Here is a 13,036-nt window from a genome sequence, read left to right as displayed (position 1 = left end):
ACATCTAAATTAACGACTCATTCAAAATATTTCGTTTTACCAAATCGAATTTGATTGTTTTAAGCGATTTATGTTTGGTACGATATTTCCCATACAAGTCACCCACCAAGAGTTGCATGCCAGTTTACATAACAGACACATCTCTCTCTCTTCTTGGCGTAACGTCCTCATTGGGACAAAGCCTGCTTCTCAGCTTAGTGTTCTATGAGCACTTCCACAGTTATTAACTGAGAGCTTCCTCTGCCAATGACCATTTTGCATGCGTATATCGTGTGGCAGGCACGAAGATACTCTATGCCCAAGGAAGTCAAGGGAATTTCCTTTATGAAAAGATTCTGGACCGACTGGGAATTGAATCCGTCACCCTCAGCAGGGTCATGCTGAATACCCGTGCGTTTACCGCCTCGGCTATATGGGCCCTACATAACTGACATAAAATGATTGAATTTATCAGATTTGATTTGGTAAAACGAAATATTTTGCATGAGTCATTAATTTATATATTAATTGACCAACTTATCCTTCGATTGCTTAAAAAAAATATTTCCATGCTTAATGACTTGCAGTCAAAAAAGCCCAAAATCGTATATCTTGCCCTATAAATTGGGGTATAGCTCAAAATTCAGCGGCCCAAAATATGTCAGAGACACATAAGTTTGCTCTTGAGAAAAGAGAATGTTTCGCTGTGTAATGTATTGATGGTCAAGGAAACAGCAGTTTGAGAAAATGCAAAGACGATTCCAATCATTCTTTTATTATGCCATCTTAACTATGGTGAATAGTTGGGTGATGCTTGAGGCGGGAAGAGGGGGCGACTGTGCAGTATTGAAGGTGATTAGAGACGCTTAATCTCTTACTGGTTGAACGTTTCTAAATGCTGTAAAACTACGTTTAAAACCAATTAACCCTCAAAACCCAGGACAAACTTTTTATTTTTAATCGGCTGATACTCAGGAACTATAAAATGTTAAAATAAGTGGTTTTCACCATGATCGATGGGAAGAGTTGTACTTCATGCAAGACGGAAGTCCATGCTTGAACCTGATTTTGCACCGGAAATTAGTGTTCCCTGGTGCAATGTTGTGGCGATATGTTCTACAGCTGCCTATTGACTACTTTTTCAATAAATAGCTGTTTATTCTCGGTTGACCTATTAAATTGGAATCTGAATCTGGCCTTCAATTTCTTACCGAAATGTGTTTTTACAAAATGGAGCCATTTTTGTAAATTGGGACAGAAACCGATACAAGTGTGCAATGGTCCTGTAATTATTTGGTTGGCTTAAAGTATGACCCGTGTTTGAATTCTAGATGGATTAATCACATGAGTGATATTTTTAAAAGAAGGACTCTGGTATGCCGAACAAATTCTTCATAGACACTAAACTTTTAAAATAATATTTTCAGGTCCAAACTGATTATGCAGCTTTGGGAGCAATGCGCCCCGAGTCCTACCGATAGAACACATCTGGGATCAAGTTCCACATGCAACTCATGCTAGAAAACAACCTCAGCATTGTGTTCTTGCGTTGGACCACTATTTAAAGTTTTTGAAGCGTTCAGAATTATTTTCAAATGCCAGATTCATAGACGAATCGCCGAAACATTAAACCAGGGAACACTTATTTCCGGTGCAAAATTGGGTTCAAGCATGGACTTCCGGTTTGACAACTACCCTTAAATGAAGTACAACTCTTTCCATCGATCATAGTGAAAACTGATTATTTTTATATTTTATAGTTCCTGAGTATCAGCCGGTTTAAAATAAAAAGTTTGTCCTGTCACTGATTTTCAAATGGCGATATTTTCTGATTTATTGAATGGAAGTCATTTTAAATTTAGTGAGATGCATTTTAATAATCGCTTCTATGATGTGAAGGCTTAATTTTTCAAAAAAGTTCACTAAAAAGCTATGTGCTTTCATCGATTCTGCCGCTGCTCCATTTTCCACAAGTATCTCGTGGTCATATTTGGCCTCGTCCATCGACTTTCGTAGTCGCAACAGGGCCGTTTTAAGGTCCTTGCTTCGTGCTGGATTTCGTGTTCATGTTGCAATTGTGGTTCGTTGTGATAATAGCCACATCCAACCCAGGTTGAGGGGGAATTAATTTCTGTAAATCATCATAGGGTACGAAATCAAACTTTGAACTAGTCAAATTGTAATCTTAATTTGAACCATATCAAAATTCATTAAAACGACGTACTTTTCAGGCAAATATTGTCCCGAAAAAGATGTTAAACAGCTTTCCGTAATATAACCTGATAACATGGACTTTAAAAGCATTGAAAAAAGCGTTTTTGTCATGGAAAACAGGCAATTGAAAAATCACTGTGATTTCACCCATTTCCCCCAAGAGAAAGCACATTTTCGGTGCACTCGTACAGCTCATGCATTGTATCACACGCAATATGTGAACACGTCAAATGAAAGCTTATTTATCGTAGAATCGACCAACCGAATAATATTCCGCATTATTTGTCATAAAATTATCAAATTTAAGTGATTCTTACTTGGAGAATGTTATCTTAAGTTGAACCATTTGTAATCTAAATTTGAACTAGTAAACGGGATTGAGCTTCTAGTGTTGGCCTGTTGATTGCGCTAGTGGTTGCTTTGTTTACTCTTGGGGGATGAAAAAAATCCAAATTTAGTTTCCAAATTTCTAAAGAATTTCGAACATTCTGAGTTGAGATTCCACTGCCTAATGAAAAATAGGTATGAGAATTAGCAGATTCATGTGATTTTTCATTGTTTAGCATGGAATTAGCTGTTTTGTGAGATGCTTGAGCTGCTGCTGCCAGTAGTTCAAATTAAAATTAAAATTGGTTCAAATTATGATTACGATGGTTCAAATTAAGATTAAAATCATTGTTGATGAAGGTGAATATATGAGGAAGCCACACCTCGAATTTTCAAGAGCACAAATCTGAAGAACCGAATGTCGGTTTGAGCTGAAAAGTTGATCGATTGGTTACCCGCTGGTGGTGACCAATCGATCAACTTTTCAGCGCAAACCGACATTCGGTTCTTCAGATTTGTGCTCTTGAAAATTCGGCTTCGTCATATATTCACCTGAAAAATCAAATATTTCAATGAAATTCGGTGCAAATACAAACTTTTTACCATTTAACAGAAAGCTTATACCCGTGGCTTTCATGTACATACGATTTTGCCGTAGTAAATTATTTCCATGTGGGAGAAAAAATCACTTAAAATTTGCACTGCTTCAGAAAGCCGCAATTTGGTTCAAAGTTTGATTACCTACCCTACGACTTTTGAAAATTATAAATTCAAATTTATCTGCCATTGTACATTTGGGGCAAGGAACATCATATTTTTTTTCTCGATTCAGAGAGATTACTCGCTTAAGGCGCTTTAGGCTTTGAAGCCAGGACACATGGAGAAATGCCTGTGTCCCATCCCAGGAGAAGAGATGTCAACTATAACGGAGTGTGTATTAACCTTCTTAGCAGCACGACTCCCAACGATTTTACGTTCAAACACCATTCCCCTGAAACGAAACGGTTGGTACGGCTGTCCCCGTTTCTTCCTTTATTCAATTCAAAAAGGTTCGTCAATCATGTTGATGAAAATAACCTGATTGCCTTAATTTTTAGAATTATCTTCCTACTCATTAGTCTGCACAGTGGGCTTGGTCATTTTAATACTTGTGTCACGTCTCTGACATTAGGGAGGGGCTAATTTTAAAAAATCTCTCCAGGATATGATTTCCCAAGTGGAAAGTGATCTACTAATCGAAATAAGTGAGTAGTACAAAAATGAGCGATTTCGGTTGATATTAAGGGGTGGTGCAAAGGGTTTAAGTGAAATTTTTGCTACAACCTTAAACCTTAAAAAAAATGAGGAACAGTAGCGGTGATAGTATACATCCTTGCCTAACTTCAGCAACGACCCGAACGGGATCGGAGAAAACACCGATGTGCAGGACTCTGCACGAAAAAGCCCTGTACTGTGCTTCAATGAGGCCGATGATTTTCTCAGGTACACTTTTGCGCCTGAGGGCTTCCCATATGTTTCCGTAATTGAGACGGTCGATAGCTTTTTTGTAATCAGTGAACACCAGGTAGAGAGACTCTTTCATTGATTTGCTCCAGAAAGATACGGAGTGTGACAATATGGTCCGCACAGGATCGTCCGGCACGGAATCCTGCTTGCTGCCGTCGGAGAGTTGCGTCAATCTTCTCCTGTATCCGGTTAAGGATCACTTTGCAGAGGTCTTTGAGAACGATATACAGTAACATAATGCCCCGCCAATTATCGCATACAGTCAGGTCACCCTTTTTGGGTACCTTCACTAAGACGCCTTGCATACAGTCGGCCGGAAATGTCGCGGTTTACCATAAGTTGCAGAATAATTGATGCACTAGTTGTGCGGATACTTGTGGGATTAGCTTTGAGCATCTCAGCTGACATGCGATCGACCCCTGGGGCCCTGTTCGATTTCATGCTATGGATGGCTGTTTCTATCTCCTGCACTGATGGAGCTTCGGTGTTTCGTGTTTTCGCTCGCTCTATCGCGGCTTTGGCGTTCCTTTGCTCCTCTATCTCTATGTTCCTCCAGGTATCATCTGTGATCCACTGCTTTCTTCGGGTGCGTAGCTCACCCAAATTATTCTCGCCGGTGGCGATGATGGCATTCTTGATGGCGCTCCATTGATCTTCTACGCTTCCACCTCGCCGAAGGACCTTTTCACCGCAGCGTCTTCCAATCGGCGTATGTTGAACCAGCGCCCGATTTTGTCCTCCTGTCGATGGATCCTTACTGATGGCTGACAACAATGTGAGTCGTGAATTACGAAGGCACATCATCGTTGGATGTTGTGCCTACTACGGGCCCCAGTAGAAGCTTTATTCCTGCACGAAATGCAACATATACAAAATGCTAATAAGACCGGTGGTCCTCTATGGACACGAGACCAAGGGATCCACATGCAGCAAGGTAGGCCTATTGTTCATCTTTTATGAGTGTGTTAGTGTCGACTGGTAACGCATCCTGTGCCTGGTAGATTATTGCTTGGAAATTTGTTTGTGTTGCTGATTGGGATTGCCTGCAAAATCGCATTGTGTTGTTTGGGTCGGCTCGCACGATGCGCGATAGGTAGGCGTCGTTTGTGCGAGTTTGATGTAGGGTATCGCGCCACTTGGGCGGTGGCTTCTATATTCGTCTGTTTGCCCCTATAACTCAGTCAATTTTGAACCAATTGACTTGAAATGTTGTGCACGGGTAGATACTATACCTATCTCACCACATTCCAAAAGTTGTGTCAATTGGTTCAAATTTGACTGAGTTATAGTGGAAAACAGACGAATATAGAAGCCACCGCCCAAGTGGCGCGATTCCCTACTTGCATCCTCCCTGCACGAGACATATGGACCATGCTCGATGGGGACCTGTTCGCACTATGAGCTCTGAGTTCTAAGTTGTAATTCTTATTGGATTCATGAATCAGTATATTACTAAATGAATAAAAATTAACATTTACGTCCTTGCCTCGTCTCCATCCAGTGGAAATGATGCGTTGCATTACCAAGAAGAACACCTCTCCAGGAGTCCACGAACATCTAGTTAGCAAACATAATAAAAACTTCGCTCTGAAACAATTATGCCTCAATTATTTTTATTCAGTTAAATGAGAATGACACAATGGTGCCCTTAAACAGAATAAGAACAAACAGCGTTTTCCATGCCGGCAATCAGCAAATATATTTATAGGTATATTAAACCCCACAGCGCTGTCCAGTGTCCCTAAAACTGCAGTTGTCTTTTTCATGACTTTTTTTGCGCTTCCGGTACGGCTCAACTTTCCACCAGGCCCCAAAATCGTTTCCTCGTTCTTCGCCAACCGACCAGCAAACAAAATAAATCCCTCGGTAAAGTAAATCTCGTAAAAATGTTTTATTTGGTACAAGGGAAAAGCGTATGTAGCAGCTTTCTTCGGCTGAACTTGTGGAGAAACATGAGCCCAAATCCGACGACACCATCTGAGGCTGTTGCTGCAGTTTCTTTGGTTTCGTTGTATGTTGAGTGGATGGCAGCATGCGAAGCGATGCGATGGGAGGAAAGAAATTTATCCAATCGACGACGATGACATCGGATGTCCTTTTTTTCCTACACCGAATCCTGTTCGACCGCGTGTTCATCGGAAGGGTGCGAGCTGTGGCAACGGTGGTGGCGACGACGTCTTGGCAAGAGCAGTTGACTGGCCGGTGGCATTTTCCTGTCCCGTCGTCGCCGTCATGGCAGATGGCAGATCGAGGAGGGACTATCCGAAAACTCCCGCCAGGAGCCGGCCATCGACCGATGGGTGGCGGTGTTGGACCGTTTCAGGGGCAGCTGCGATCCCGAGCTGCGGAGAATCTCTGCAATAGAGTGGGGAAAGAGGGAAGGAGAAATAGTATTTGTAAGTTGAGAGGATAAGTGAAATTGAACATGTTGTTGGAAGATTGGCACTTTGTAGCGCGGGATAGTAAGTGAATCAAAACAATATACACCCAATCCATTTAGGTTAAAACATCTGGTTTTGGCGATACTGCACACATGGTACATTACTTTCTACAATAAGATAGTTTTTTTATACGTTTTTTTTATACGGCTTTTTTACACGGTTTCTCGAATTGACACGGTTTTTCTACACGGATTTGTGAATTAACACAAGTTTTTCAACTTTCTCGCGCTAAGTGTCCAAAAGGTGGGGAAGGGTTGCAATGTGGTTGAAGAGTTGTATGAGGTGGGGGCGGATGATGATGTAATAGGTCTGTAGAAAAGTGATGTGTGGAGCAGTGCCTAAAAAATTAGCGCGATGATGTTCAATCAGTTCGAAAACGAACACAAATAAACTAACGCAATCATCCACCGGCAAGACGTCGAGAATTAACATGACAAAGAGAAAGCAAGACAATGAGAGCGGTGTCTCGTACTGTAATCAACGGTAGCTGAAGTTCAGTTTTGATTTTCACCATGGGATCGGTGAATATGAATTTTATCTTTTAAAATTGGAATTGAATTTTTGTGGTTATAGGCTATATAAGGCACGCAAATGTTGATAAATTGCCCTAATTATATTTATTATGCTTGCGGTGAATGGTATGCACCAGCAGTACATTTTGTTTTTAAATCATGTTTAAACCAAAAAAACAATTGAAGATAAATATACGCTGACTAAATCTTCCAGAACTACCGCAAGTAAAGGCCAGAATCTACTAGCGTAATTAATCAATTGTTTTTACAGATTTATGAGAGAAATTATTTTCAAAGATGTTTTAGGTAATCCAAGATCTTTCGCGAGTGAAGGCCTTAAGATCAATAAGCATTATCAATGGACTTTTGTTGCATTACTGATGCGGTGTAACATACTTCAGGTTTGCCGGTTGTCAACTGCGACTCCAATAGCTATGAACTTTGGTCAACTTCGGACTCACTATTGAGTTCTCACATTGGTAAAGAATCCAAAAGAGAGATGAGTGGGTAATTTCTGTTTGGGCTTGGTCGTCACGAAAAATAAATGTTGCTGACTTATTAGTTAGTTTTACCGATTATACATACTCAATAAGTACCTCATTATACTCAAAAGTGAGATGCTTTGTAAACAAAACTCGAATGTCTTTCGGTCCAATTCTAAAACCTGAATGATAAAGCTCGAATTTCTTTCGCCCAAAAAATCACTCGCTCGAAAATACAGTTTAACGCATGAGAAATCTCCAAATGCATAAATGCAATACTTCATCTGGAATTGAAGTTCTTGGTGGACCTAGAAGATCTTTGTAAATTATTCCTCAACAGAACCATGCTCTATGGACCTGTAGAATGCAACACTGTATCAGTAATGTGACAACAAACCATTGATAACGCTGGTAGATCTTCAGGTCTGTACTCGTGAAAGTTCTTGGAGGACCTAGAATATCTATGGAAATAAGTTCCTTACAGAAAAATGGTTCATCGATCTGTAGGATGTTACAACGTATTAGAAATGTAACAACAATCCATTGGTTACGCTTGTAGATCTAAAGGCCTTAATTCGTGGAAGTTCATGGAAGACCTAGCATATCTTTGGAAAAGAATTCTCTTCAGCACAATGCTCAATGAACCTGTAGGACGTTACACTGCATCAGTAATGTGACAACGAACCATTGATAACGCTTGTGGATATTAAGGCCCTTCAATCGAGGGAGTTCCTGGAGGTCCTAGATCATATTTGGAAATTATATCTCTACATTGATAACGCTTGTAGATCTGCAGGTCTTTACTCGTGTAAGTTCTTGGAGGACCTAGAACATTTTTGGAAATTATTTCCTTACAGATAAATGGTTCATGGACCTTAAGATGTTACAACGTATCAATAATGTAACAACAAACCATTGATTACGCTTGTGGATCTTAAGGCTTTAACTCGTGGGAGTTCTTGGAGGTCCTAGATCATCTTTGGAAATTATTTTTCTACAGAACTATGCTCCCTGGACCTGTAGGGGGCTGCACTGTATCAGTAATGTGGCAACAAACCATTGATAACACTTGTGGATCTTCAGGTTTTTACTCTTGGAAGTTCTAGGAGGACCTAGAACATTTTTGGAAATTAGTTGCTTGCAGAAAAAATGATTCATCGACCTATAGGATGTTACAACGTATCAGTAATGTACTCGTGGGAGTTCTTGGAGGACCTAGATCATCTTGGGAAAGTAGTTCTAGAACCATGCTCCATGGACCTGTAGAATGTTGCAACGTATAATCATCTGAGAACAATCCATTGATTACGCTTGTAGATCTTAAAGCCTTAACTCGCGGAAGCTCATGGCAAACGTAGCATATCTTCGGAAATGAATTTTCTTCAGCACAATGCTTAATGGACTTGTAGAACGTTACACTGCATCAGTAATTTGACAACAAACCATTGATAACGCTGGTCTTTACTCGTGGAAATTCTTGGAGTACCTAGAACATCTTTGGAAATTAGTTACTTACAGGAAAATGGTTTATGGACCTGTAGGATGTTACAACGTATCAGTAATGTTGCAACGAACCATTGATTACACTTGTAGATCTTCAGGTCTTTACTCGTGGAAGTTCTTTGATGACCTAGATCATCCTTGGAAAGCAGTTCTCTACAGAACCATGATCCATGGATCTGTAGCATGTTGCATCGTATCAGTCATGTAAGAACAATCCCTTGAGTACGCCTGTAGATCTTAAGACCTTAACTCGCGGAAGTTCATGGAAGATCTAGCATATCTTTGGAAATAAATTCTCTTCAGTAAAATGCTCAATGGACCTCTAGAAACCATTGGTTATGTTTATAGATCTTGAGGTCCTTTACTCGCGGAAGTTCTTGGAGGTCAAAATGGAGGTTATGTGTGAAAATTATTTCTTTACAGAAATATGCGCCATGGACCTGTAGGACATTGCATCTGTAATGTAACAACAATTCATTGATTTCGCTTGTAGATCGTTAGGCCTTGACTCACAGAAGTTTTTGAATAACCTAGAACATCTTTGGAAATTAGTTCTTTGCAGAGCAACGCCCCATAGGCCTGTAGGATGTTGTATCGTATCAGTAATGTAACAACAATCAATCGATTACGCTCGTAGATATGAAGGCCTTTGCTTGCGAAAGTTCTTGGATGCCTGGAACATCTTTCTCTACACCACCTTACTCCATGAACCTGTGGTGTGTTGACAGTCTCTTCAATCCTTCGCTTCGTCGGTCTTAACAGTCTTAACACCCCAAAATGTCCTCTGCAATCATTTTTGGAAACAGTACGCACTCTACAGTATTACTACAGTATACAACTATGTATGTATGTATACACTCCCGATCAAAAGTTTGGGGCCACCCCCTCAAAAACATGTCATTTTTTTAGGCCCATATCTCCGCCAATTTGCGTTCGATTTCAAAACCCTAGGTCTCATTCAAAATACAATATGTCAAAATAACTGTGAACATGATTTAGGTGAAACTTTTACAAAAAAAATTGTATGTAAACTTAACCCAAAGTTGTCAAATTTTCTAAAAAATATAAACTTACGGCAGTATCGCTGGAAATTGATTCGACCAAATTTTAAGATGAGATTGGTAATATAACCTATTTTCTATTAGATTTAAACTACTTTTTGCCGAACTTAGCTAAAAAATCAAGGATAAAAGTTATTAAGTAAATTAACTCTTGATGTCATCGACCAAAAGTTTGGGGTCACTGTCGTAAAACATGGAAAAGTGATTTGTTGACATCTTTGTCATCTATAGTTCAATTTTGATTCTTTTTGATTCATTTCAAAGATAATTAACTAAATTTACGTTTGATGTGTTTAATTTAACGTAATTGACGATTTTTATACATAAAAATGTTAAAGTTAATACATTTCACCACATTTAAAAAATAAGGCAATTTTACGTTTATGTTTTAGGGTAAAAGCCCCCTTCTTCGGCCTAGTACCTATATTCATCTCATTTTGTCTCAAGGACTAGAGATGTGCGCCGTCGAGATTTATTACTTCACGCCGCCGGATGTTTTGATTTTCTAGCACGCCGCCAGCTTAAAACTCACCACGCCGCCGAACTTAGAATTTCCCCAATAATCTTCAGAAAATAATCGATTTAAGTTTAAACGCTCCCAAAATGAATGCATGTCATTCATTGCCGAATAAACAAAATATTTCGTTCAATGATCCTGTTGAGATTTTAGTTACTTTTTAGTCACTTATATATCATCATATAAAAATCCTAGCAAATATCATATTCTTCACACAAGGTGTATAAAGCATGCAATGACAGCATGCATGCTTTTCCCCGCGTGACGTCATAACGACGTTCGTTTATAATTGAGGGGTCAATTTTTCATTACATACACAACATTTTCTCCGATGTAATGAAATCTGAAGAATTCAGGTTCTAATAATTCAATTCATGCCATAACTTAAGAATTATTTAGGCAGCATCCATTTATTACGTAACGCTAAAATTTATATTTTTGCGACCCCCCCTCCCCCTCCGTAACGCTTTTTTGTATGGAAATCCAAAAATTTTTGTATGGGCCGTAACGCTTGGCCATACTACCCCCCCTCCCCCAAGAGCGTTACGTAATTTGTGGACTGCGCCTTATGGATTTTTTTTATTTATTATGGAACGTTTAATTGTCTGCCGCACTATATACGAGTGCGCAATTACAAGTTACTACACTAAAACCTCAATTTATGCACATGGCTGGGGGTGCATAAATTAAAAAAGGCATAAAATGAGGGAAATTTGTGCATAAAAAAAACGCTTCCGTAACGCCTCTGAATCCCGCCGAAAATGCTCTAAAACTTCCTGAAATGGCTCCAAAATTCCCCTTAAACCGCCTCGTACCCCATGTAACGCACCTGCGACGCTCCGAAACCCCTGAAAACGCCTCCATAAGGCCTCTGAATCCCGCCAAAAATGCTCTGAAACTTCCTGAAATGCCTCCAAAATCCCTCTAAAATCCCCTCGGACCCAATGTAACGCATCTGAACCCCCAAATACGCCTGCCTAATGCCTCCGAATCCATCTAAGACCCACTTGCACCCGTTTAACGCACGTGAGATCCTCGGAAACCCCCGAAAACGTACCAGTAACGCCTCCAAACCCCGTCGAAAATCCTCTGAAACTCTCTGCAATGCTTTCGAAAACCCCCTCAGACCCCCGAAAACCCCCCGGAGATCTCCTGGTACCTCGCGGAAACCCCTGGGAACCCCCTGAAACTCCCCTGTGACTTCCATTTGCTCATCCTTATAAACACCCTTTAGCCGCCGTTGCAATAGTTACCGTCATTATTAAATATTCTTATGCACAATATTGGTTCTGAGTAGCTTTCCCTTAATTTATGTAGGTCATAAAAAAAGGTGCATAAATTAAAAAGTGCATTAAAATAACATGCATAAATTGAGGTTTTAGTGTATTTACATTCTCATATGCAAAGTATAGTTTGTTAAAATGTTTCGCTATATGAGATGTAAAAGAGCGAAATATTGAATTCTCATTTTTAACGCCGCCGCCGCCGACGACCAAAAATGATGTTTTAACCGCGGCGCACATCTCTGCCGAAGCACCAAAGCAAGCATCACAGCGGACATCAAGAAACAAGTAGTTAATTGAATGAGATTTGGTCACTACAAATACGATGTTTTTTCAATCAGAATATGGTCGTTTCTTGGTTTAGCATCGTGGTAATCGAACTTCTACGCAAATCGATCAATAATTTCATTTTCCAACGCCATTTTTTTCAAAATATTTGGTTTGGTTTTCATCTAAATATTGTGCGTTTAGCACTAAATTGATTTCCGAAAAAACTTCATTGACTTCCGCTGCCGTTCCTATGCGTTAAACATAACGTCGGAAGTAGTGCGCTGTACAGTAAATCTGGTTTGCTATACAGCGCACTACTTCCGACGTAATGTTTAACGCATAGGAAAGGCAGCGGAAGTCAATGAAGTTTTTTCGGAAATCAATTTGGTGCTAAACGCACAATATGCTGCTACCGCTCAAGCTTTACGAACTATCATCCAGTTCGGCAGCACTGATTTGCCAATCAGCTGTGAATGTATGTGAGTGCAAAACGTGGGGAGCGAGCATAGACGATTCGTCGCGCCGCACATTGCTATGACTTCTCCTTTGCGAGAGAGGAAAACAATCACAATGAAACTGTCACCTGCTAGGGAAAGGGAGTGCGTTAGTGGGTGAGTGCAGAATGCTCTACGATGAGAAAATGTGAGAGTGGTTGTGGATTTGCTGTAAATACTGTTGAGATGAATAAGGGGCCACCCGGTGGACCGCGATGAGATGAAAATTTTACGGTGTGCTGAAGATAGGTGCGAGTGGCTCGTGATTTGTGATCGCAATTAAATCAAATATTGAAGGTAAATCCCACTCTAGTACATCGTAAGATCAACAGTGGAAGTGAGCACGTGTGTTAAAGGTTTGTATCATTAAGTTTGAAGCGTAGGGTAACGGTTGAATTTTGGACCCTTAGAGGACATTGGTTTGAATTTAATTCAAAATCAAACAGA

The 13,036-nt window shown here is 40.1% G+C and overlaps 1 protein-coding gene across 2 annotated transcripts in view; it reads right to left on the bottom strand.

Moving 5' to 3' along the window:
• Positions 1 to 5,614: 5,614 nt before the first annotated feature.
• Positions 5,615 to 13,036, bottom strand: part of LOC109416943 (growth hormone secretagogue receptor type 1-like) — a 108,039-nt gene continuing 100,617 nt past the window's right edge. For both annotated transcript variants that reach the window (XM_029866621.2, XM_029866622.2), the window contains one exon: positions 5,615 to 6,381. In XM_029866621.2, coding sequence (XP_029722481.2) covers positions 6,257 to 6,381 — 125 coding nt within the window. In that variant the 3' untranslated portion in view covers positions 5,615 to 6,256. The remainder of the gene's footprint in view (positions 6,382 to 13,036) is intronic.

This window comes from Aedes albopictus, chromosome 2 (assembly GCF_035046485.1).
Source record: "Aedes albopictus strain Foshan chromosome 2, AalbF5, whole genome shotgun sequence".
Lineage (NCBI taxonomy): Eukaryota > Metazoa > Arthropoda > Insecta > Diptera > Culicidae > Aedes > Aedes albopictus.
The sequence above is the reverse complement of the archived record's forward strand: the minus strand, read 5'-3'. Positions and strand labels throughout refer to the sequence as shown.